This window comes from Zonotrichia albicollis, chromosome 6 (assembly GCF_047830755.1).
Source record: "Zonotrichia albicollis isolate bZonAlb1 chromosome 6, bZonAlb1.hap1, whole genome shotgun sequence".
NCBI lineage: Eukaryota > Metazoa > Chordata > Aves > Passeriformes > Passerellidae > Zonotrichia > Zonotrichia albicollis.
The window spans coordinates 59,192,279-59,214,818 of NC_133824.1; the positions used below are offsets into that span (position 1 = coordinate 59,192,279).

At 39.5% G+C, this 22,540-nt stretch overlaps 1 protein-coding gene across 4 annotated transcripts in view; it reads right to left on the reverse strand.

The window, feature by feature from the left end:
* The window catches only part of KIAA0586 (KIAA0586 ortholog), a 69,828-nt gene that overhangs the window by 24,958 nt on the left and 22,330 nt on the right, over positions 1 to 22,540 (reverse strand). For 2 of the 4 annotated variants that reach the window (XM_074543978.1, XM_074543980.1), the window contains 12 exons: positions 21,674 to 21,769; positions 17,237 to 17,433; positions 16,914 to 17,035; positions 16,169 to 16,350; positions 13,225 to 13,384; positions 12,407 to 12,671; positions 11,607 to 11,848; positions 11,118 to 11,194; positions 9,375 to 9,509; positions 7,583 to 7,763; positions 4,131 to 4,270; positions 511 to 598 (listed from right to left, as the gene is read on the reverse strand). In XM_074543978.1, coding sequence (XP_074400079.1) covers positions 511 to 598; positions 4,131 to 4,270; positions 7,583 to 7,763; positions 9,375 to 9,509; positions 11,118 to 11,194; positions 11,607 to 11,848; positions 12,407 to 12,671; positions 13,225 to 13,384; positions 16,169 to 16,350; positions 16,914 to 17,035; positions 17,237 to 17,433; positions 21,674 to 21,769 — 1,885 coding nt within the window. The remainder of the gene's footprint in view (positions 1 to 510; positions 599 to 4,130; positions 4,271 to 7,582; positions 7,764 to 9,374; positions 9,510 to 11,117; positions 11,195 to 11,606; positions 11,849 to 12,406; positions 12,672 to 13,224; positions 13,385 to 16,168; positions 16,351 to 16,913; positions 17,036 to 17,236; positions 17,434 to 21,673; positions 21,770 to 22,540) is intronic. The other 2 variants (XM_074543979.1, XM_074543981.1) reach the window with 2 other exon arrangements.

A 22,540-nucleotide genomic window follows, 5' to 3' on the forward strand; every position in this document is an offset into this window, starting at 1 on the left:
TTATCCCAGGTTGCTCCAAGCCCTGTCCAACCTGGCCTTGGATCCTCCCAGGGATCCAGGGGCAGCCACAGCTGCTCTGGGCACCCTGTGCCAGGGCCTCAGCACCCTCACAGGGGAGAATTTCTTCCCATTATTTCACCTGACCCTGCCCTCTGTCAGTGTGAAGCCAGTGCCCACTGTCCTGCCGCTCCATCCCTTGTCCAAAGCTCCTCTCCAGATCTCTTGGAGCTCATTTAAGCACTGGAAGGGACTCTAAGGTCTCCCTGGAACCTTCTGCAGGATGAATTTCCAATCCTTTCAGTGCACCCCAACAACATAACTGTGTACACACATAGCCATCACTTTGCATACACATTTATACACAGAACGTGTATAAACTCTGCATACAGAAATGTTGCAGAGCAATGAAAATCAAATTTTAAAAAAATCAGCACTGTTATGTCAGTATACAAAAATATTTACAAGTGATGTGCTTAACTGAGAGAACTCTGCACATTGACACTGATTTACCTTCTTGCTGCATCTCCTCAGATTTCCTTCTCACAAAGATAACTCTGGGTCTCACAATCTGAACGTGTGCAGCTCCTTGGCTTTCCTCCTAAGTATCATGCATTAAAATCACATTACAAATCTCACTTTGGATGGCAAAGCACAGCAAGATTACATTCAGCTTCAAGAAACATCCAAAGAAGTTTTTAAAGAATCATTAAACATGTGCACTTGTTCTCCCTTCAAGAGAATTCAGCTCTGAATTAGCCTATTACAGTATTCCCTCTAGACAAACATCCTGGGAGCAGCAGGAATGGATGCAGAAGTGCCATTTTAGACCTTAAGACACAAGAGACTTTCAATTTTTACTCAAAACATGTAGTGGAAAGAACATAAAATTTCCCTGGCTTTCTTCAATACCCAGGATATCTCCCTAGGTATTACCCTCCTGACGAGTAAGAGAAAGATGAAAGAGAAAAGAAATATAAAAATTTCAGCTCACAGGTTGGAAAATCCAAGCTAAATCTAAAATTTATTTTCTTGGTCATGTTTTTAAAGCTGGTTGCTCCAAGCCCCATCCAGGCTGGTCTTGGACACTTCCAGGGATGGGGCAGCCACAGCTTTTCTGGGCACCCTGTGCCAGGGCCTGCCCACCCTCACAGGGAAGAATTCCTCCCTTATCTCTAATCTAACCCTGCCCTGGGCAGTTTGAAATCACTGCCCCTTGTCCTATCACTAGGTGCCTACCTGGAAGACTTAAACTTTCTCTTAAGACAGACAAATTTAAAGCAGACAAGATGAGAAAGAGCTGAAATTATTTTCTGAGAGCAAGAAAGTCTCATGGACACATGACAGAAGGACATCAATATATTAAATGAATATTAAATATCAGCAGCATAAGAGTTCTCATGGGTCCATCTAAAGTGTTTTTTTTCTATTGGATTTGTAATACAGCAAAACACAGTTTTAACTGAACCAAACTGCAAACAGAAGTTTAGAGATAACACAGATTCATAACCTACAATTCTGCATTCCTGAAGATTAAAAAACCATGTCTTTTGAAATATAAAAAAATGAAAGCTAATGAGAATACCAAAGTGACAATCCCACTTGAAAAATGCAGATTGTATAAAAACATCCATACTTACAAAGAAATATTATGAAAATATTTTGCAACCAAGTGATTTTCTAAGATTTTAACAATGCATTTGGGACTTGAAATTATTTAGATTTACCATCTCTGGAATGTGTAGCCACGCAAATATGACTTCAATGTTTCTGTCCCTCCCATCATCAAAATGATTTATTTAGAATAGGAAGAGCTCAGCTTCCTCCAAGTCATTCTCTTGCTTCTTAGAGCTAAGACCATGGGGGCAAAATGGCACAAATAACAGTCAATTCCTGTATTGTTGCACAAGGATGGACAGGAGGGGTCAAAGTAAAGATGTATTTAGTCTGGCTTTCTGTCTAACAGTGGCTAAAAGCATATATAAATCTCAAAAAAAAAAAAAAAATCTAATGCCAGGAATGGAGGAGCAGCCAAGGAATTTGGGTAGATAAGAAAATTCCTGTATGACTTCAGCCATTTGCTTTGGACTGAGTGACCACACAGACTTCACTCTTCATGACTAAAAGGCATTTGCTCCTGCCCTGTGTGTGTAAAAACCCAGGGCTCTTTCTGTGACCTACACACCAGTGCCAGGGAGCAAACAAATCTGGCAGCTCCACATCCCTGCCAAGCCTCCCTGGCACGAGGATCCTGCTCACTCAGGCTGCAGAACCACCCAGGGCCAAGGACCAGCAGGACACCATCTGAAATCCTGCATTTTCTCAGGTCTCTCAGCAAACTTTGCTCCTGAATAGATTTGTCTTCTGCCTTTGTTTGTAGGTGATACAGTTTGATTTCAGAGAAGGCAAACACTGTCTGGAGATGAAGAACAAGATGTGAGAGTCAGTGACTAACTTGCGAGGAAATCCTTCAAGAAGTCTGAAGTGATTGCTGCCTTAAACACTGCACAGAATGAATGAATGAATGAATCATCCTGAAAGGCTCAGCAGCTCCTGCTCTCTTTGCTGGTGTAACGTTACCAGAAAATCTGTTCCTGCAGGCAGGTGACAAGGCAGATCCAATGGCAGAGCTGAGCACAGATGCCATCCTTAATTAAAGCAGGGAAAGGTTCATCCTTGTCACAAGGTAGATAAATGCTGTCACAACAAGATTTCAAATCACCTGGTACAGGGGTTATTTTTTAATTTCACAGAAGGATGTAAAGATATAGCAGAGGATCTCACAGGATGGCTTAACCACAGTAAACATCTCTCCTGCATGGGGGAATCACTTATAAATATCATCACTTCATATAAAGTTATCCTGTGAGAAAGTGATGTAGAGTTAAATCAGGAATAACCACACTCAGGAACAAACCCAATCCAACAAAACCACACCAAGTTCTGGGGTTTGGCTGTGTGGTTTGAAGGGAGGGTGAGTTTTACATGCCAGCAGGCAAAAAAAAAAATAAAGCCACACTAAGGGTTTAGATGCAAGAAAAACTTTCTAAAGATAAGATAATGTATAACTACTTACAGATAAAGGATGAGATAATATATAATTATCTGTATATCTTCTGTGAAAGGCACATGTGTTACCCTCCCTGTCCCTATTACTTCTGGCCAGAATCCACTTTTGCCTGTGAACAGTTATTCCAAGAAAGTCTGTTCTGGGAAGCTCAAAGTAAAAGAGGTGTAACATTAAACATCTTCTCTGAAGATGCAACACATCACTTCAGGTGACAAATTTAAGAACTGCTCAGACACCAATGGCACAATACACATCAAGGCTCAAAAGCATAAACCCAAAGGGAATTTAATGCAAAATAGATTATTTTTAATACAAATAAAACATCAAATATAAAAAACCTTCAGGGAAGGACAGAATTTATCCATGAATACAGCAAGTATATAATGTTTTCAAACACACTGTGAAGCCTCACATATTAGAGAGCAGTCTGCCACCTCATTTTTAGCTTTTGCCACTTGTTATTTGAATTAGTTAGCAAGTAAACCATCATCTCTAGGTAACAGCACATACTAATAAAGTAGCAAAAAATTAACTGTCTAGGCTTGAAGCAGAGATCAATAGGATGTTGCTCTATCTTTTAGTGCTCTGGGGTTCATCATCCTCACTGCCTTTCCAGCCCTGCCCCTACCTAGTAGGACAAGTGAAGCTTCTGGAGTGCTGAGGGGCTTACAACCCCTGAGGCCAAATTTCTGTATTTCTGTGGTCACCTTCTCAGCCACATATCCAGGATTTATCCTGCAGGTGAAGGACTGTGCCCCTAAAACATGGGAATGCCCCAATGGATGCTGTATAGGAATGGATCCTTCAAGACCCCTGAAGCTGTGAGGAAGTGCAGAAAAGCTAAAAAAGGTCTGAGCTTTAAAGAAGGGATTTTGTAAGGCTTTGTCACAGGAAACACAGTCACCTTTACAGCACACATGCCTTTGACTCTTCTCAGCTGAATGTGTCACTTTAATGCACCAGTTCTGTGATGTCAGGCATGATAGTGAAACAGGAAAATTTACTTTCCCAGGTTTCAGTTTGCTCTTTCTGACTAAGCACAGGAAAAATGCTTTCAGCTCACCTGGGACAGATCCTCTGGGAGTGGTGTCATTCTGCAGCTTGGCTGGGCTGCTGGCAGAGCAGGGTTTGAACCTGGCTGTGACTCCAGTTCAACCAAAAGCATCGGAATAGGACTTGGATCTGCATCTCCAAGAATTTCTGCTAAGAGAGAAAATTTCCTTCATGAGCTGGAGCCATAATCTGCTGGTCAACTCATGTGACAGAATGTGCAGCCTTTGAAACTTCCAACAGAGGGACATGCAATGTTAAAGAGAATGATTTCCTCCTTACATGGCTCACTGTATACCCTTTAAATTGCTCTTGTGGGGATAAAAATGAAAAAAGAAATACATGTCTGTGGAAATTGAAAGAATAAATCAGCTTTATCATCTGTAGTTTTGTAATGTGGCAGCATCTGAGAAAGCTTCAGAGCTGTACAGTTCATCATACCATTATATGCTTAATGAGCTTTATCACACTTACTGCAAAGAAATTGGAAAAGCTTCTTCATTAAATGTTTCACTCCTGTATGAACTAAAAGAAACCTGTATATAGTCTTTTTTAAAGGGATAATTTGCTCTCTAATCCAACATTTATCATGGTTTTGCAGCCTGCAAGTGTGTAAAACATCTTTATGAAAAATGTACTGATAGCTCATGAACTAACTTTAGCCTTCTGCTATCATACAGAGCCAAAGAATGAATTTTAAGCCTAATTAACTATAATCATTGCTTAATTAACTGTAATTATTGTTCACTTTAAGACTGCATGTGCCACATTTCATTTGCATGTTGGTTTTTATATCCCTGACTTTTAGCATTGAAAATAAGGATTTATAAATGACTGATCACCAAGATGCTGTTATGGACCCACATGAGCAACACCTTCTCCATCCTACAAATGGACACTGTGTTCCCATAACACAAATAAAATCTGGTCACAAACCTGAAAACAACCCCACAAAATACAGAATCCCCAAAATTCCTACAAACACCTCTGTGGGAGACTCATTTTGCCAGAGGAAGTGAGTATCCACTGCAAGGTTTCATGTGAAAGATGCAGACCCTGAAATATGTGATGTCTGACACCCATGGTTTAACTATTATTTAGTATTTGCCCTGGAAATAATTACCAAATGAAATGATAGCCCTGCACTGTAGCTGTTGTGGCTGTCAGGAAATGTTTTACTTGCACTGAAGGCCAGGCAATCACATCCCAGTATTCAGAGAAAAAAGGTTTGGAAGGAAAGTGGAAACAATCACAGATCATCCTTTCCACCCCTGACCTGACCCTCCCTCCAAAACCAGATTGTTTTCTATTCAGCGTTGACTTCAGTAACAAAAGGACTTAGAAACAAGGATTTCTGTTTCTCCTTGATATGAAAACAACTCCTGTGTTGAAAGCAGATCCAAGCTTTTATACAATGTTGTTTCCTTAGCAATGCAACAAATTACTGTGCTGTGTTCAGAGGTGGGGAGGGAGGGGAGCTAAATTAAAAATCATCAGAATGCAACAGAACTCAGGCTGGGATTATAAAGATTATGTAAAAGCACAGGGCATTGCCCTGTGGTAGTTAGTACAGGGCACTTGCCTCCTCTCAAAAATATGCTGCAATAAAGACTAAAAACAACACTACAAGATTTAGAGATAAGTATAAAAATCAGTAGAGAAACACACTGCTGGTGGATTATCCTCATATGCAGGACCTGGTGTGAAAAGTGCTAAGTTATTTACAGGACAGTCAAAGGGCATCCTAAATTGAATTAAATAAAATTTAAACATTATTTTTAAAGATACAAGGAGATACAACCCTGTTGTGCCAGACACAGCCATGGACAGTGTGGGTAAGGAGGACAGAAGGACAGACAGACATAGGGACAGGTTCTGCCATTAACAGACATCTTCCAACCCCATGGTCCTGAGCACCATTACATGCTTAGAGAACCAGAGAAATCCCAGAATGTTTTGAGCTGGAAAGGACCTTAAACCTCATCCTGTTCACCCCCCTGCCATGGCAGGCACTGCTTCCATGTCCCAGGGTGCTCCAAGCCCCATCCAGCCTGGCCTGGAGCAGCTCCAGGGATCCAGGGGCAGCCACAGCTCCTCTGTGCCAGGGCCCCACCACCCTCACAGGGAAGAATTTCTTCCCCACATTTAATCCAAATCTCTCCTCTTAAGTTAAAACCATTCCCTCTTGTGCTGCACTATCTGCAGATGATCTGATCACTGATTTATTGCTACATCAGTGTCCTCAGTGCTGACTGACCTCTACCAACACAGAGTCAAACAAGTGACTCAGACAAATCTCTTATCTCAGGAAACCTCATGCAACCAATTTTCAAGCAAACTACTTTAAAGAAAAAGTTTGATAATATATAAAGTACCAGAATATATTTTCAAGGCTGACATTGGTGTATTTGTCCAAAATGTTAGGTCACAGCTGGTTTAAAAGGTTACTCTCTGTGTGACCAGTTCAAATGTTAATCGCTTCAAAACCAAGCAAATATTTTATTTTCTCCAAGATTGTTTTTGCAACGTGTTAAACACATTTCATTTCAATCCACTTTCTACTGGTCAAGGGTTAATAATGTGAGATAAGCTTCTCTTGTCAAATTCATAAATGTGAAAATTAAAAGGACAGAAAAGCAGCTGTTTGATCACTTTAATTTACACAACTTTTGATGAATCAGTGCAACTACATTTGTGTTGCAACAGCTTAGTAATTATTTCAGTTTAGTTTAAACATATTTAAAACCACAGTCAACAAAATAAGGACTTTCTACAAGCTTGCAGCAGCTACATTAAACAATTTTAGAAGCACATTTTCAGATAACAACAGAGAACCTGGGATAAAAAATAAGGTAGTGGAAGGATGGACAACTGCTTTCAGCACTACTTTCAACTGAAATAAAATAAATTTCCCTGCTTTACCAACAGCAACTCCCTGCTTTGTAGAAGATATGTGTGCCTCAACTATCCATCTAGGAAAAAAATCCATTTCCATATCATTAGAGGAATATATGAAGCTCAAATACATTGCCATTTATGAGGCACTGCAGAATCAGCAGGATGGAGTGATAACAGCAAAGAGGAGCAGGGCTGAGCAAGGGGACAGAGAGGAGCAGCCTGAAGTGCTGGTGCTAACACCTGTCCAATGGAAACTGCCTCCATCTGTTACTCACAACTGAATTTGACTTAAAAGAATAAGATGTACTTTACAAGTTAACTTTTGTATAGGCAAATGGGTATTTGCCATGATTTTTATTCCAATTGTAGGAAATTGCTAAGAAGAGTGAAGATAAGGCTTGAATTAAATCCAGTTCTTGAAAGAGGAACACTAATAGTTTCATTGGAGGAATTGCCTGTAAATATTGGATTTTGAATGTATGGTCTGAAATTATTTCAGATTCTGTTATGGAAACTCCTCAGAATCCACATGAATATCATAGAGAAGAAATAAGAATGGAACTGTACCTCCAATTTGGACAACCTGCCCTGGAGATGCAGAACGGAGACCCTGGCGTGGTCTGTTCCCAAAGCTCTGGGCAGTTGGATGCTCCAGGAAAATGGAATTTCCCATCAGGATTCTCTCCTGTGCTCGGGACAGCCTTGGCCTCTGACCTTCACTGAGCTCCCCAATGCTGCCATCAGAATCCTGCACAGAACACCAAAACCACAGCACATGTAACATGTAAAAACCCAGTGTAAGTCTTCCAAACTCAGGTATTGTTTTCTAATTACATTAACCCTGAAAGCTTTTATAAACTTAAGTTTATTCTATTTGCATTGGAGGAAGAAAACAAGCCATGGAGATATCATCTGGGTTTGAAACTAAGATCTACATTTATCAGAAGGATGGAAAAGAAACACTTGCAGCCAAACATCATTTATTCTGTTAGTGGTATCTCTACATGATCAGAACCTAAGCTACATTTTTAGCACATGAAGCCTTTGATATTATAGATTTTGGCACTGTTGACTGCCTGACCCTGAAACATTGGCAGCATCTAAAAGCTATTGACTCTCTGCACTGCATGTCAGATAAAAGCTCCAACTTTCAAGTAGATTTGGAGGGCACTAAAAATAGGGATGGTTCCCTGGATCCTGACTTTTAAACCTGCAGGTTAAACCCAGCTTGCTTCCATGTCAGAAAATAGGTGGAATAAACACACACACACATAAAGCCACACATGCATGTGCACAGTATCACTCTAAAATCACACAGAAAACATCCAGGAGAATGCTGATTTTCCTCTGAAGGAGAAGGGACACCTTGCCAGAATCTGGGGGGAGTTTATGAATGCCTTGCATGGACAGACTGAGTGGTCTGTGACTCTGGGAAAGGGAAAAAGCAAAGCAGAGCTGCATTTGTAACTGGCAGTGCTGATGAGAAAATGGCACTGCAATTACAGGCAGACTTGGGAGTTAACACTGGAGAAAGCTTTTCACCAATTCCAGCCACCAGAGCTCATTAGCAAAATAAAGACAAAGGAACAGCCAAGGAGGTGAGTCAAGTTGGTAATTATTTTGACTAAACTGACCAAGACAGGAAGAAGAAACTGCATATGCATCAGTAGCATCACAAAAAAGCAAGATCTGCTGTAAATAAATGTGTTCATGAACCATTGCTGCAGCATTCAAAGTTCATTTCCTTCAAACATTCCCCCAGCTATGTCAGTTAGAATGAACACCCAGTCCAAACTGCTATTTTCCAACACAGAAATAACTCAGATGTGTGACAAAAAAAATTGTGCTGCAGATAATTTCATTTTTCTGTGAGTCTCTTTTTTTTTTCTGCCAACTGAATAGGAATTTTTGAGGTTTTGTTCCAAGATCAGTATCAACAGCATGTGCAAAGTACATGTAAACACTTGCTGAGTTGTTCTTCATAACTCCCTAAAACACTCCTGTGGCTGTTAAATGCAGTGTATTTGTACTGATAAACATTCCACCTTTATTGCTGACGTGACAGAAAATTCCCTGGCACTCCAAGTGACAGGACAAACCTGGGACATGGGGACAGTCACACACCTGGAAAATTAGGTACACAGGATGTACAGTTTGTTTATAACACTGAGATTTCAGTGTTTTTTAAGGGTTTTACACAAGAATGAAGCCAACAGAAGTGGGATCACTTGCAGCAGGGGATGAAGTGTATGAAGCTGTTCTACAGCCAACAGCAAGGATAAATTTGGGATATTTTATCTACTTTTGAGTAGGAAAGAATCACTTCAAAACTAGTGGAAAGCCAAGGACTGTAAGTTACCTCTGAGTGCTCTATTCTTTCTTGTACATAAACAGGTGCTTGATTTAATTTGGTTAAAAGAGCCAGGACAGGATCCCTGTGACAGCCTTTACCCATTCTCCTCACCACCTGCCCTTCACTTGGAGGATCATAATCCTAGAACAAAAAAACAAACAGAAAAATCCACATAATACATGCTCCAAAACTGGTTTTTGGTAGAATTTGAATCATTCTTACTTTAGTTCACAGCTAAGCTTTTTTTAACAGTAAGTTTCCACACTGAAAAATTATGTCATGAAAATTCAAGCCTTTAAAAATAAGCAAACAGATGACACACTGTTTCCTTTTACCCACAGGCATGCACATTCTTTATTTGATACAAAAGACTGCAACACTTAAAGAGGAACAAAACCCTTCAGATCAGGGAAACAGTGAAATCCTCACACATCCCTTGCTAGCAACAATCTGGCTGCAGAGCTGCTCTCACCAGCAAGGAATTACCTTCTTCAAACAGACTGGATTGAGAATGGAGAAATACTAGAAGGAGGAGAAATACTAGAAAGAGAAGAAATTGTAGAAGGAGCTCCAATCCAGCTGATGAAGAGAGGAAAGAACATCTCAGCAGGCCAATGTTCCTTTGATGAAGAGAACTTTAATTTAGGTGAATCTGTTATCAGGGTTTTAAACTCAGATTTTAGGGAGAAGTCTGGCTGACAGAGAAGACACCTGAAGATCTGTCAGTCCAAGGCAGCCTCACAACTGTGGTGGTTGTTTTGGGGGGTTCTGTGCAGAGCCAGGAGCTGGGACTTGATCATTCTTGTGGGTCCCTTCCAGCTGAGGATGTTCTCTGATGCTGTGATTGGAATCATGGATGTTCATGGCAAGCTCTGGGTAGGAAGGACAGGCCAGGAGAAGGAAACTCCTGCTCCAGAACATTAAACTTGCCTTGTGGAGCTTGGAAGGGACCTCTGGGGATTTTCTGTCCCAACCCAGCTGCCCAAGGCAGCCCTTCTTTCAGTGTTTGGCCACTCCACAGTAAAAACATCTTCTATGTTTAAACCAAATCTCCTGAATTTCATCCTGTGTCTACTCCCTCCCATATTTCACTGGCTCCTTCTTTGTTACTTCTTTCCACCACATATTTATCCATTGGTAAGGTCCCCCCAGAGCTTTCTCTTCCACATCATGTCTCTCATAATTTATGAAACAGCAACATCTCACCAAGAGGCTTTACACAAAATAACAGAGGAAAAGTCCAGGCATTTGAGGAATACCAAAAGAGAAAGGGAATGGAGAATATCTTGACTTGGGAGGCTTCCAGAACCATGGACTACAGCAGACAATGGATAAGAAACTATTCTGATGTTTTAAGCAGCTTTAACTTACTCCAGCCTCAGCTAACCAACTTTAATAATTTAATCATGCAAGCAATTAAAAGATGGCTCAAAGCTGCAACAGCTCAGAGCATTGCAATGTTCTATTCTGTTTAAGATGCCTTAAAACTAGAAACAATAAAGAAATGGAAGTGCATAATAGCTATCTCTCACCTACAGAAGTATATGAATTATCCAACTTTTTAAAAACATAAATTAGTTTGTATAATGTGGGGTTTTTTTTTTCCTTTGGTGTTCTGAAATTCTAACACTCTTTGTGAGTATGAATTAAAAAAGTTGGTGAGTGAAAATGTTTAAAGCACATCCAATCCAGCAGGATGGTCAAGGTGGAACCCACATTATCTCTGATCTTTATGAAAGAGTTCCTTACCATTTCATTGGCATCTCGGAGAGTACTGGATAAGCTCTCAGCCAGGTTTGGAAGAGATAATCCTCCTTCTGCTAAGGCTGAAAAATATTTTATGTTACAATGATTAAAAACATTCAAGTTACATGACAGAAAACCCAAGCCACATTCTTTAAGTGCAACACTGTGCTTTAGTAAATTTGGAAATTCCTACTGCTGGATGTCTATTGTAAAGACATATTTTCATATTTCTTTTCCTGTTTCTTACACTTACACAATAACAGCTCAGCACCACATGGTACTTAAGCAAGACAAATCCCAATTATTTTCCAAGTTGATCTCATGACAAAAGAGCAGACTGAATATTTTTTTTCTTTAATAAACAGCAGCATTTTGTTCAGTGACGGGAAAAAGAACAACAAAGCCTTGTTAATTTTCACAAACTGCAAGTTAATGCTTACAGCTTTATAAGAATAAGCAATAATTCCAATTCTGCTTTCCACAGCTGGTTACCTGCAGCAGGCAGGGGCTGTCCATAGGGGAAGAGCACCTCCCCTTCTGAGAGGGGTCTGTCTGTGGTCTCAGTCCCCGTGGGGGTGAGGCTGCTCTCCTGGCTGGACTCCCCAGAGCTCACTGTGGGCACTGGGGATGGCACCTGGGCAGGGCAGGGCAGGGGCTCCATGGGCCTCTCTGGCAGCTGCTGGGATGGGAACACCAAGGCCTCTGGTTCCTCATCATTGGCCACTGACATCTCCCTGCAAGGACAGAACATGCACTGTGAATAACCAGGACACAGCCAACAGTGCAGACCAACGTCTGAATTCAGTACTGAAAATAAACCAATCCTAGGTCTTTATTGAAAAGAACTAATTCTGAAAAGAAACTAATTTAGAACTATTTTTTCCAATGTGAGATCACAGCATTTTACAGAATAGTTCAAGAGTTAACATGGTTAAATAATGTTAGCTGTGAATTTCTGGTTATAACTAAAAATTACCATGTGTATTCCCCAGGAGTTAACACGAAAATTAAAATGCTAATAACACAAGATTTCATTGTCACTCTATGTGTCACTGGCAGGTGTAGCAATACAACTTTACTAAGGGCAATGAATAAGGGCTGATAAACCCTGAGAAAGGCCCTGATTTCAGATTTTTCTCTAAAATGCCCTTCAAGCAATTAAAAAAAGTGAAAACCCAATCCTGCCTTATCTCAAATGCATTTTTTCCTGACTTTTTCAGCATATCTGTATAGAGGATATACATATTTCAGTTTTTAAGAAATGAGGAAATGGTGCAGCCTGTTGAACTCACACAGTCCCAGGACAGAATGGTTCTTCAGGGACAGGACTGGGGTTCTCTTCTTCCAGAGGAAGTTCTGCACCATCCCACGGGTTTGGAAGCTTTGGACTTTCCCCTTTTCCAGCCTGGGAGCCACATTCTGAGACAGGAGGGCTTGGTGTGGCCACTGGGGAAGGTGTGGTGACAGGGGTGAGCACAGGAGTGACCACAGGGGTGACCACACGTGCCATGGCAGCTGCAACCTCAACTCCTGCCCGTGGGAAGCCAAATTTCAGATCTGAAAGGAAAGCAGGAAATGTACATCAGACAGAGAGAGTCAGTTCTACCAAGACTTGCAGTTTTTGTGATACCTTTTGATAGTTAGAAAGACTAGATTAAGAATTGCTGCTTTTAAGTACAGTGCTGGCACCTGAAGAAGTTGGAATAAAACCTCAATTTCTTCCTCAAGGGAGACTGCTCTGCATTTTAAAAAATCAAGCTGCTTTACTTGAAGAGTGTACATTTGATTAAATTAACATTACAAGCACAGGAAGGAGCAAAAGACAGCTATTTTTCTGATGTGAGAAATTGTGGAGGGGTTGGGAGGGGTGGAAATCACACAGACCATAGAAATGTGCATTAATTTTCAAAATAGAACTGTTACCAAATAAAAGATGTTTGCTTTCTATATAAAATTAGCCCATAAATTTTTGTAGAACATGAGTTTCCACTTGAATTATAGCCTCAAGAATATTTATCTTGAGAGATAACACTTCTTTGAAGAAGAAAATTAAAGGCAGTAGATTAAAGCATATTTGCTACTTCTAAACTTCAATTATTATTTTCAATACCTGTTTCTTTAATTTTTTCATGTTCGTGAACATCCCCACTCATCTCTGGAGGAGATGGAGATGAATCTGGAGTTGTGACCTGAGGCAATTCTTTTTCTGAAGGTGGTGTTGGTGGTGGTGTGGCCTGGGGTGTTGGCACTGGAGTAGGCACAGGAGCCTCCTGAGGGGAAGAAAAATCATAACCACAATTATGATCTCAGTGCAGAATTCCTGCTTTCCCAGGAGCCCCAGAGAGAGCTGGGGAAGAGAGGGAACAGCAACAGCTGCTGCCATGGATCTGACTCCTCCAGGAAGCTGCACCAGCACAGAATTAATTAAAACCAGTGAATTAAGCATTAAAATGATTAAATTGGGAAATCATGTATAGAACAGAACAGACTCTTTAAGCTGGAACTACAATCATTATCTAGTTCAACTGCCTGACCAATTCAGGGATGACCAAAAGCTGGAATTTGTTGTTAAAGGCATTGCCCAAATGCCTCTGAAATAGACAGGTTTGGGATACCCTGGATGCTGAGAATTTTAAACTTCCTGTGCTAAAAGGCACAGACCCACAAGAAAACACTATATTTGACCTGAAGCCATAGAGAAAACTTCCAAAATTGATTGATAGCACTGGGATTTAGTTTGAATAAAAGTGTGCAATATCACATAGTAGAAAACTTTAAACTCTTAAGTTTTAGAATATTGCAAAGTATAAAAAGGAAGATAGAAGTTTTAGGGCAGTGGCTAGATGTTCTTCTTCACCTTCTTCATGGGTTTGGGTGGTATTTTGTAATTAGATCAGATAAATTAGAAAAGTCCACATTGCAGACTTCAGGTGATAAGTTATTGAGTGAAAGGTGAAAATAATTGAGGTGTCATTTCTTAATTAGACAGTTTAGCCTTAAAAGACCTTGTAAAAAAAGATAGTGAGCCATTTTGTAGCTTGTTAGTAGAATGCTGTAGAACTCACAACTTGTAAGACTGTAATATAAATACGAAATAATAAACATTTGAGTCTGAACACAAAATATTGTCTCAAGTGCTTTCAAACCCAAGCTTAACAGGGGCAAAAAAACCCCCAAAAACCAACATTTAATGGTACCAACCAACTCTCCAGAAAGCCTATGTCATGTTTAACCATCCTCTTGGTAAAGAAATGCTTCCTAACGTCCAGTCTATAAATTCTATTATTATATGGATTTTAACAAAGCATTTGAGACAATGTTAAGAAAATATTTCATTACAAGGATAAAATTAAGTCATTATGATGATTTTATGGTAAGAAGAACCAGCTAAAAGAAGATTACAAACAAAGCAATAACCAAGACAGCAAAGCACTAAAAGAAACACAAAGAGAATTGGGATGTTCCTTAAAAAGATGACAGCAATGGACAGAAATCTGACAGATTAGCAAATATGATGGCTGTTGTTTGGCCTGCTGTGGAGGAACATGCTGGACCTTTGCAGGTTTTTTCCAGCCTTGTTTTCTAACATTTCATAAAGAAAACAAGGCAGTGAGGCTCTAGGGAAACTTCCAGGCTAATTTCTGAAGGGTATGTCCTCAGGATGAGGATTTTTATTAAAATGTCTCATGGGAAGTGGAACCTGCAGGAACATTTGGCAGCTCACACCCAACTGTGTGACATCCTGAGCACCAAAGAACTCAGTAACAGCTGAAATTCAGTTCTAGATAGGAAAATTCACAGTGGGAAGGGAGAAAACAAGAATGCATAAACTACATGTTCCAGAACTTCTGCTATAAGCTGAGTACAAATGGAAAAAGAACAATTCAAAAACTTTGCTAGCTTTCCTTTAACTTGTGCAATCATGCTAAAAAATGTGGAAAGGCTTTAAAAAACATAATTAGCTACCTAGGATTCCAATAAAGGCAGGAGAGAATCACTACTACAGCTCAGGGCATTAAGAAAACCCCATCTTGGAGACCACATTATTATTAAAAATGTGAATTAGCATTTTAGTATTACCTGTGCTTGAAATCTAAACTGGGAAACATCAAAGTGCTACCCAACAGCAAGAGTCAAAAAATGGATGATTGCTTTCTTTAGGCTAATCAAAACAAGGCCAGAGAGGAGAAAACTCATCTCTTCAAATATATATAGCAAGGAAATATATATAGCACAATATATATATTGTGCTATATATATTGTGCAAATACATATATTATAAATACCACTTCAGCTGAAGGATATTTCAGTTTAAGCTGATAGAGAAACCAAAGGGAGATCAGTAAATGCAGAATGGATAACAGAAGAGGTTTCTGAGCATCAGAAGAACAAGCTGAGATGAACATCAGGCCCTCCCCAATCTGTGATGGAGTGGAAGAGATGCTGGGGGGCTGAGGCTAAGCCCTCAGCAGTTAAACCTTTATTTTTGCCTATAAAATCACTTCTTTGGCCCTTGCAGCAGGCAGGGGGAGATGTTTCAGGCTAACTGCAGTGCAGCAGAACAGAATGACTGATCCCACTTCCAACAAAGCCTTCCATAGCTGGATTTCTAAGCACAGCAATTTCCACAAGCATCCCAAAGTCATTACACAACAGCAGATTGCAGCACAGTCATGTTGTTATCAAAGGAAGAGCCAGCTGTCATTTGATTATCAAAGGGAACACAGGAAATTATCCTGGATTACAGGAAGCTCTACTCATCAATTAAGCATTTATTCAAAACTACTGAAGTCAAAACTCAGAAAGAATTAATAGTCATTTTAACAGATCTCAAAGAATGGCTGCAAGCCCATAAGACCAAAAATAATATTGCTCTCAGCTTCCATTCCTTATTACATGAGGAAATTAATTTTTTTTTCATCTCTCATTTGTTTGCAAGAAAGCAGAATGACTATTTTTGGTTGAAAATAACACGAGCTATCATTCAACAACATGAAATTAAGTAGCAAATCCAGCAGAACTTCAACAGAAAAGCTTGAATAAAACAGACTTACCATCATTGAGGTGGTGCAGGGAGGAAGAGGATCAGGAGCTGCTCTCTGAGCCTGGCTGTCACCCAGCATGGTTGCAATGGTTTCACTGAGAGCTTCCTTTACAAAGTTATTTATCATTTCTGAGTCCACAGGCACACCAGCATTGACAAAGAGCTGGAATCCTCCACCACCTGCAACTTCAGCTGAAAATGAAGGGATGTGAAGCACACAGCCAGGTCTCACTTCCTAAAACCCATGTATTGTACTGCAGCCACTCACTCTCTATGGAATTTTAAACATTCCTTTGCAAAAAGTGACTTTTTTTTAACCTTCCAGATAAATAACAGCAGAGAAACAAATCAGGAGCATAAAAGAAGGCAACAGCAAAGGACAGTGACATGACAGGAGAAATGCTTTTCTCTCCATTCTCACACATTCATAAGAGAAGGAATTTTTGACATATCTATTAAAAAAAGAAAGGCAAACAAACATTACAGGCTCAGCAAAATGCCAAATGTGATTTAGGTGGCCAATAACAGGAGGTGATTTGTACAGTGCTGTTATTCTAAGTTCTTTTTATTTTCTACAATTTATTTCAGTGGCCTTGTAACACTGGCTGTGTCTCCACATGAATTCAGGTGTGCACTGCAGCTTTTCACACTTTCACAGGTTCAGGATTATCCACCTTTAGCACACCTACACAACTTGTTAAAATTAGCCCAAAATGGAGCTAATCCATGTGCAGAGAACAATCATTCCCACTTACCAATGCCAGGGGTCACAGGCTCACTGTCTTCACTCTTTACGGAGCTGCTAACGCTGGGCACTGCTTCTGTCTGAGCTGGGCACATCTCACTGATGATTTTTGCCATTATTTCTTGTTCCACCCTGGCAGAATAAAACCCATTTAAGTATCAGCAAACACCAAGACACCTAAAAGCACACAAAAGAGCATTCCTGACATCAAATGCAAGGGAGCTGAAAGGAAAATGGATAAGGGAATGGAGGTGAGAAAAACGAGAAGGTTAATTAGGGAATCATTCCTTCTTCCATATATATTCTTTGCCACTTTGTTAAGTTGAAACTCACCAATTTACCAACTTGTTTTCTATAGTTTCTCTCTCTTGAATCAGTTCATCCAAAATATCAGCAGGCTGCTGAGGAGCAGAAGGCACAGGAGGAAACAAAGGACTATTGTGTGGTGGTGAGGCGGCTTTAAACTGGCCATTAAGCTCCACAACAGGCTCAAGGAATTCTGGAATTTCATCCTTCTCCTCTTCCTGATCCTAATAAATAAGCAGTAAATGAAGTTATGGTACATTTGTGGAAGGCAGTGTCATTGAGGTAGCTGTCAGGTTTTTTGCTTTAAGGAACATTTGTGGATGTAGGACAGCACACAAAGCACATTCTCCCTCCTCAGTGTGCTGCAGTTAATTGATACAACTCTGAGCTTAGCAAATCATAAATCTGTAGAGGTATAAAGCCATAGGAACTGCTCAGGAAAACATGATTTGGCTCATATTTCCTTTGCTGCACAGGGCAGGGAGCCAGTGGCAATGCTAATACTTGAAAAATTTACTTGTGACCTATGTCAGGTTTCTTTAATGTCACACCAGAAATGTTCCTCCTCTAAACCAAAAACTTTAGGAAACATTCTACAGTAACTTGTTGGATTAGGGGTTTTTTGTTTGTTTGGGTTGGGTTTTGGTGTTTTGGTTGTTTTTCTTAAAATAAAATCAAACTTGTTCTTTAAAGTCTCCAGACTGAAAAGGCAAATACACAAAAGTTAATGAGCATGTAGTCAATCAAATCTCTAATGAACTTGCCAGCACTGCAAACTAGAAAATAGTTTACACATATGTCACATGTGTGTTTACACTTCCATTAACTCCAGCTGCTGAAAGGTAGAAGGTATTTCTGAGCAATAATTCAGACAACCCTCACAGACAACTTGATTTTAATACAATATTCCTAAAAAGTTAGAGCAATGACTTAGTGAGTTAAAATATTTGGGTTTTCCCAAAGATGCCTCCTTCCTTTTCCCCTTTTCCAAGTCCCAAAAAGCAGCCACTGAGCCATCATACAGTAATGCCTCCTGATGAATGAGAACCTGCAACCTCCACTTCTAATATTAAAAACAAATGTCTCTAATAGTAACATGACTCTCTAAAAAGAAAATTTGGCATGTCAAATGAAAGAGATGAGGAGCTGAGCCTTGATTTACCAGTGAGAAATATGTGATGGTGCATAAAACTCACTGTAAATCTATATTTACTAAGATTAATCTCCAACATAGTGAAAGGAGAAAAAAAGTCTCCTTTTCCCTTATATAAATTAAACTTACTTTCAACCCATAAAATAAAAAGATCCCATGCTATATATTATTTATGAAAAAGAAAGAAAAAAAGTGAAAAAGTAAAAAGAAAAAAGTGAAAAGAGAAAGAACAGAGAAAGGGGGGGGGAAAAAGTAACATTTTCCTGTCTCCTTCCCACCTCAGCATTAACACTTTTCCTTCTTTAACACATTTTATAACTGCAGAGTCAGAGAGGTCCCTGATGGGCATTACACAAAGAACTGCTGGGTCTTTCTGCATCTTTAAATAGTGACAATCTTCAAAGCAGGGAGAAAAGCAGAATATGTGCATTTGGGTGCTAAACAAAGATTTTTAAACCATTTTAGGCACAGGAATGAGCAGAGAAGTTAAGTCAGAAGGCCCTGGGTGCCTTGCAAGCTGCTCAGCAGCTGATGCTGTTGGGATATGTGTGCTGAGAACAGTAATTCATTCTGACAGCAAATGTAAAGATGTCTTTGTCCAGCATTTCATTATGTATTTTCCTCTGCCTGCATTACTCCATAAATTTTCTTTGATGCTGCCTATTTAATACCTCTGAAAGTATGCAAAATACAAACATCTGGATTAAATAAAGCAAGTACATACAATACATCTTATATCTATTTAGTAACTCTGACAAACTTTTGCAGCTCTACTGCATTTCTAAAATATTTTATATTTTATAGCACACAAATCCATAATAATGCACAAGATCATATTCATTTGGGGGTGATATATTATCTCTGCTGAAATAAAAAAATAATGTAATAGTCAGTATTTAATTATACAGATTGAACTTGAACATATATCAAAACTGGTAGACCAATCCTGAATACTCTGCACTCAATTCTGCATTTTGCTTCCCTGGGGACTGTTGAAAATATCTATCACAACCCCCAATCAAAATATGGCATAAATTAGGAAGTCTTTCAGATATGATTGGAATATTAATCATTGTACTTTATTATAAAGTATCAAGCCAAAATTTTATTTCCTAAATTATATTCAGATAATTTTAAAAAAAGTTTGAAATTATTAGATGTTATTGATTAGTTTTGTTCCATTACCAAACATGTACATGCAGAGCTTTATTAAAGACTCCTGAAACTTAATCCATGGATTTCCTCTTGATGGATTTCTACAGGAATTCTCAGGAGCAAGGTCAGGCTGCATTGCAGGTGTCACCTGTGAGCTTTTGTCTGAAGAGTGAAGTGTAAAAATATCAATGTCCTGCCCAAGAGCATCAATGGGAAATGAGGGTTGAGGAAAATACATTTATATTTATACCTCAACTCTGTAGTTTCATATTTTGCTGTGGCATTCAAATTTGAAGCAAAAACTCTGAGAACAAAATCCCCTACCTTGCAATGAGAGCATATTCAGAGAGAGCAAAAAGTGCATTTAACCTGAAATCCCAGGGAGTTTGCTGAAGGAACTGCAGGATGTGGCTGCTGGTAAGAATTTGAGAGCAGACTCAATAAATCTGAGAGCTGAGCAAGTTTCTCACTCTGAAATAATCCCAGCATGGTTTGGGTGGGAAAGGACCTCCAGGATATTTTGTCCCAAACCCCTGCCATGGGCAGGGACATTTCCACCAGACCAGGCTGCTCCAAGCCTGCCCAACCTGGCCTGGAACACTGCCAGGGAAAACAAACACAGAAAAAGGAAACACAAACAAAAAAGGAAGAGATTTCACACAAATACTTATCCTACCCAGTCCTAACAGAATTAAGCTTTCATAATAAAAGGAGAGTGGGGGAAGATAATAAAAGCTATTTTTTGTATAGCATTTTATGCACATACTTTCATGAATCTGAAGACTCTTTTATAACAATAACTTTGCTTTCTTTTGATGTCTTAAATACCCCTGCCACTCCAGAGACTGATTTTATGCTCCCCCATTGTGTTTGCCTTGCACATTTTTAAGAACATTGTCTGTGTGGTCATAGGCCAAACATATGTTTCACTTGGAACAATTTTGGGATTGTGGTTAAAATATATCCCATTGCCAAAACTAAAAGATAAAAGCAATCCAGGGAAAAAAAAAAAGAAAAAATAAAAGATGAGTAACTATTATTCACATAATAAAAATTAAACATTGCAGCATTTTTTGATAGTTCCTAAAATGATTTCTTTAAAGCTTTTTTCTTGTGCTAACAGAAGAACAATGTCCACAGAGATTTAGCTCCTCCCCTCCAGTAACATAAGGTAATTTTGAAATTATAAATTAATAAAGCATTTACACACTTTTGATAGACAAACCATCAAATTAGGGCTGTTTTAATGAGCTGATAATGTTAAATGATTAACTCATTTTAAAAATAAATCTACCTGCAAGCACTAGGGTTAAAATTTGATGTACACTCTAATCCTGGGATCAGGGAGATATAGAAGTAAAAAGAATAAATTTTGGGGGAAATTTTGATTACACACAGTGAGTTTTGTTCAGTAAAGTGAAATACAGGCTGCTTCACCAACCTTTGTTTCTCAGAACCCCCCAGACAAGAGGTCAGCTAACCAAGGAAAACCTGAAAAAATTAAACTGTGAAAGAGGATCTCAAATAAACCTGTGTTACCATAAACCAGAAACAGCAATACTGTCAAGAATTTCTTCTTAAGATCTAATGCTATCCCTGTCCTCTATCACTTTGAAGCCATTCCCCTTGTCCTGTCACTCCAGGCTTTGTCCCAAGTCCCCCTCCAGCTCTCCTGGAGCCCCTTTAGGTGCTCCAAGGTCTCATCTTCATCTTCTCCAGGATTAAAAACCCCAGCTCTCTCAGCCTGTCACTACATTCATTACATGCAGAGTTTTAAATTGTAAACTCTAAGTGCTGTAATCACAGCTGGTTTTAGAGAAATACTTGTATTTCCAGTGGATTCTAACATATCCAAAGAAAAGCTAATTTTAGCTTTTTATTCTAATTTTTCAAAAGTTTCTGTACTCACCAACACACAGTAATTTCTAATATCTATATATAACACTGTTATAACATTGTATATAACATTGTCTATAACATTGTATATAACATTGTCTGTAACACTGTAAACAGTTCAGTATTGCTCACAAAGTGAACTTTTAAAGCTGCTAGGAAAGCAAAATAGCTTCTTTACATTGTGGTTCCAGTTTTGACAGAATAATATAAAACAAATATAAAAACAATAAAAGGAAAAGACACCTTTGCAATGGGGTTACCTGTGTGACATCAGTGACATCAATGAAGTTAGCTCCTGGAAGCTTTGTGTCCTCCTCCTCCTCCTCCTCCTCCTCACTGTGTATTTCTTCTGGGGTCTAACAAAGACAGATTGCAGTTGTTAGGTGTTTCATCTTGGGGGGTGCAAATGCAGAAAGCCTTCATGACAATAATCAATTAAATCACACCTTTCACTATCCCAGGGTGCTCCAAGCCCCATCCAACCCAGCCTGGAACATTTCCAGGGATGGAGCAGCCACAGCTTCTGTGCCAGGGCCTCAGCAGCCTCACAATGAAAGAGATTCTGCCCAATATTCCATCTAAACTTAATCTGTGTCAGTTTGAAACCATTCCCCCTTGTCCTTACTCCTGTAAATAGTCTCTCTCTTTTCTGTAGGGTCCCTTCAGGTACTGGAAGGCTGCAGTGAGGTCACCCCAAAGCCTTTTCCTCTCCAGGCTGAACAATCTCAATTCTCTCAGCCTTTCCTCATAGGAGAGGAGCTCCATTTCTCACTTGCTGGGATGGAGTGATAGAATTTTAAATACAAATCACTATTTTTGTCCACACTCTCTGTCTGATTCAGAGAATACCTGGATCTCAGGACTCTGGAGGACCTAACTCCTGAAGTCAGGGAAATGGAATGTACAATAACCACACAAAAATAATCACCAAGCCTTCACACACTCTGTCCTTATCACTCAGCACACAGCAGTTACCCTGAGCTGCACAAAACCTTCCTTGCTGCTCAGATTAAAATAATGAATTAAAATAAAGATTAAAAACACTTCTGAAAAGTTGTAGGGAAAGAGAAGAGAGTGGCCACTGCAACACCACAGGCTGCTGGGCTCAGTGCCCACACCACTGAGCA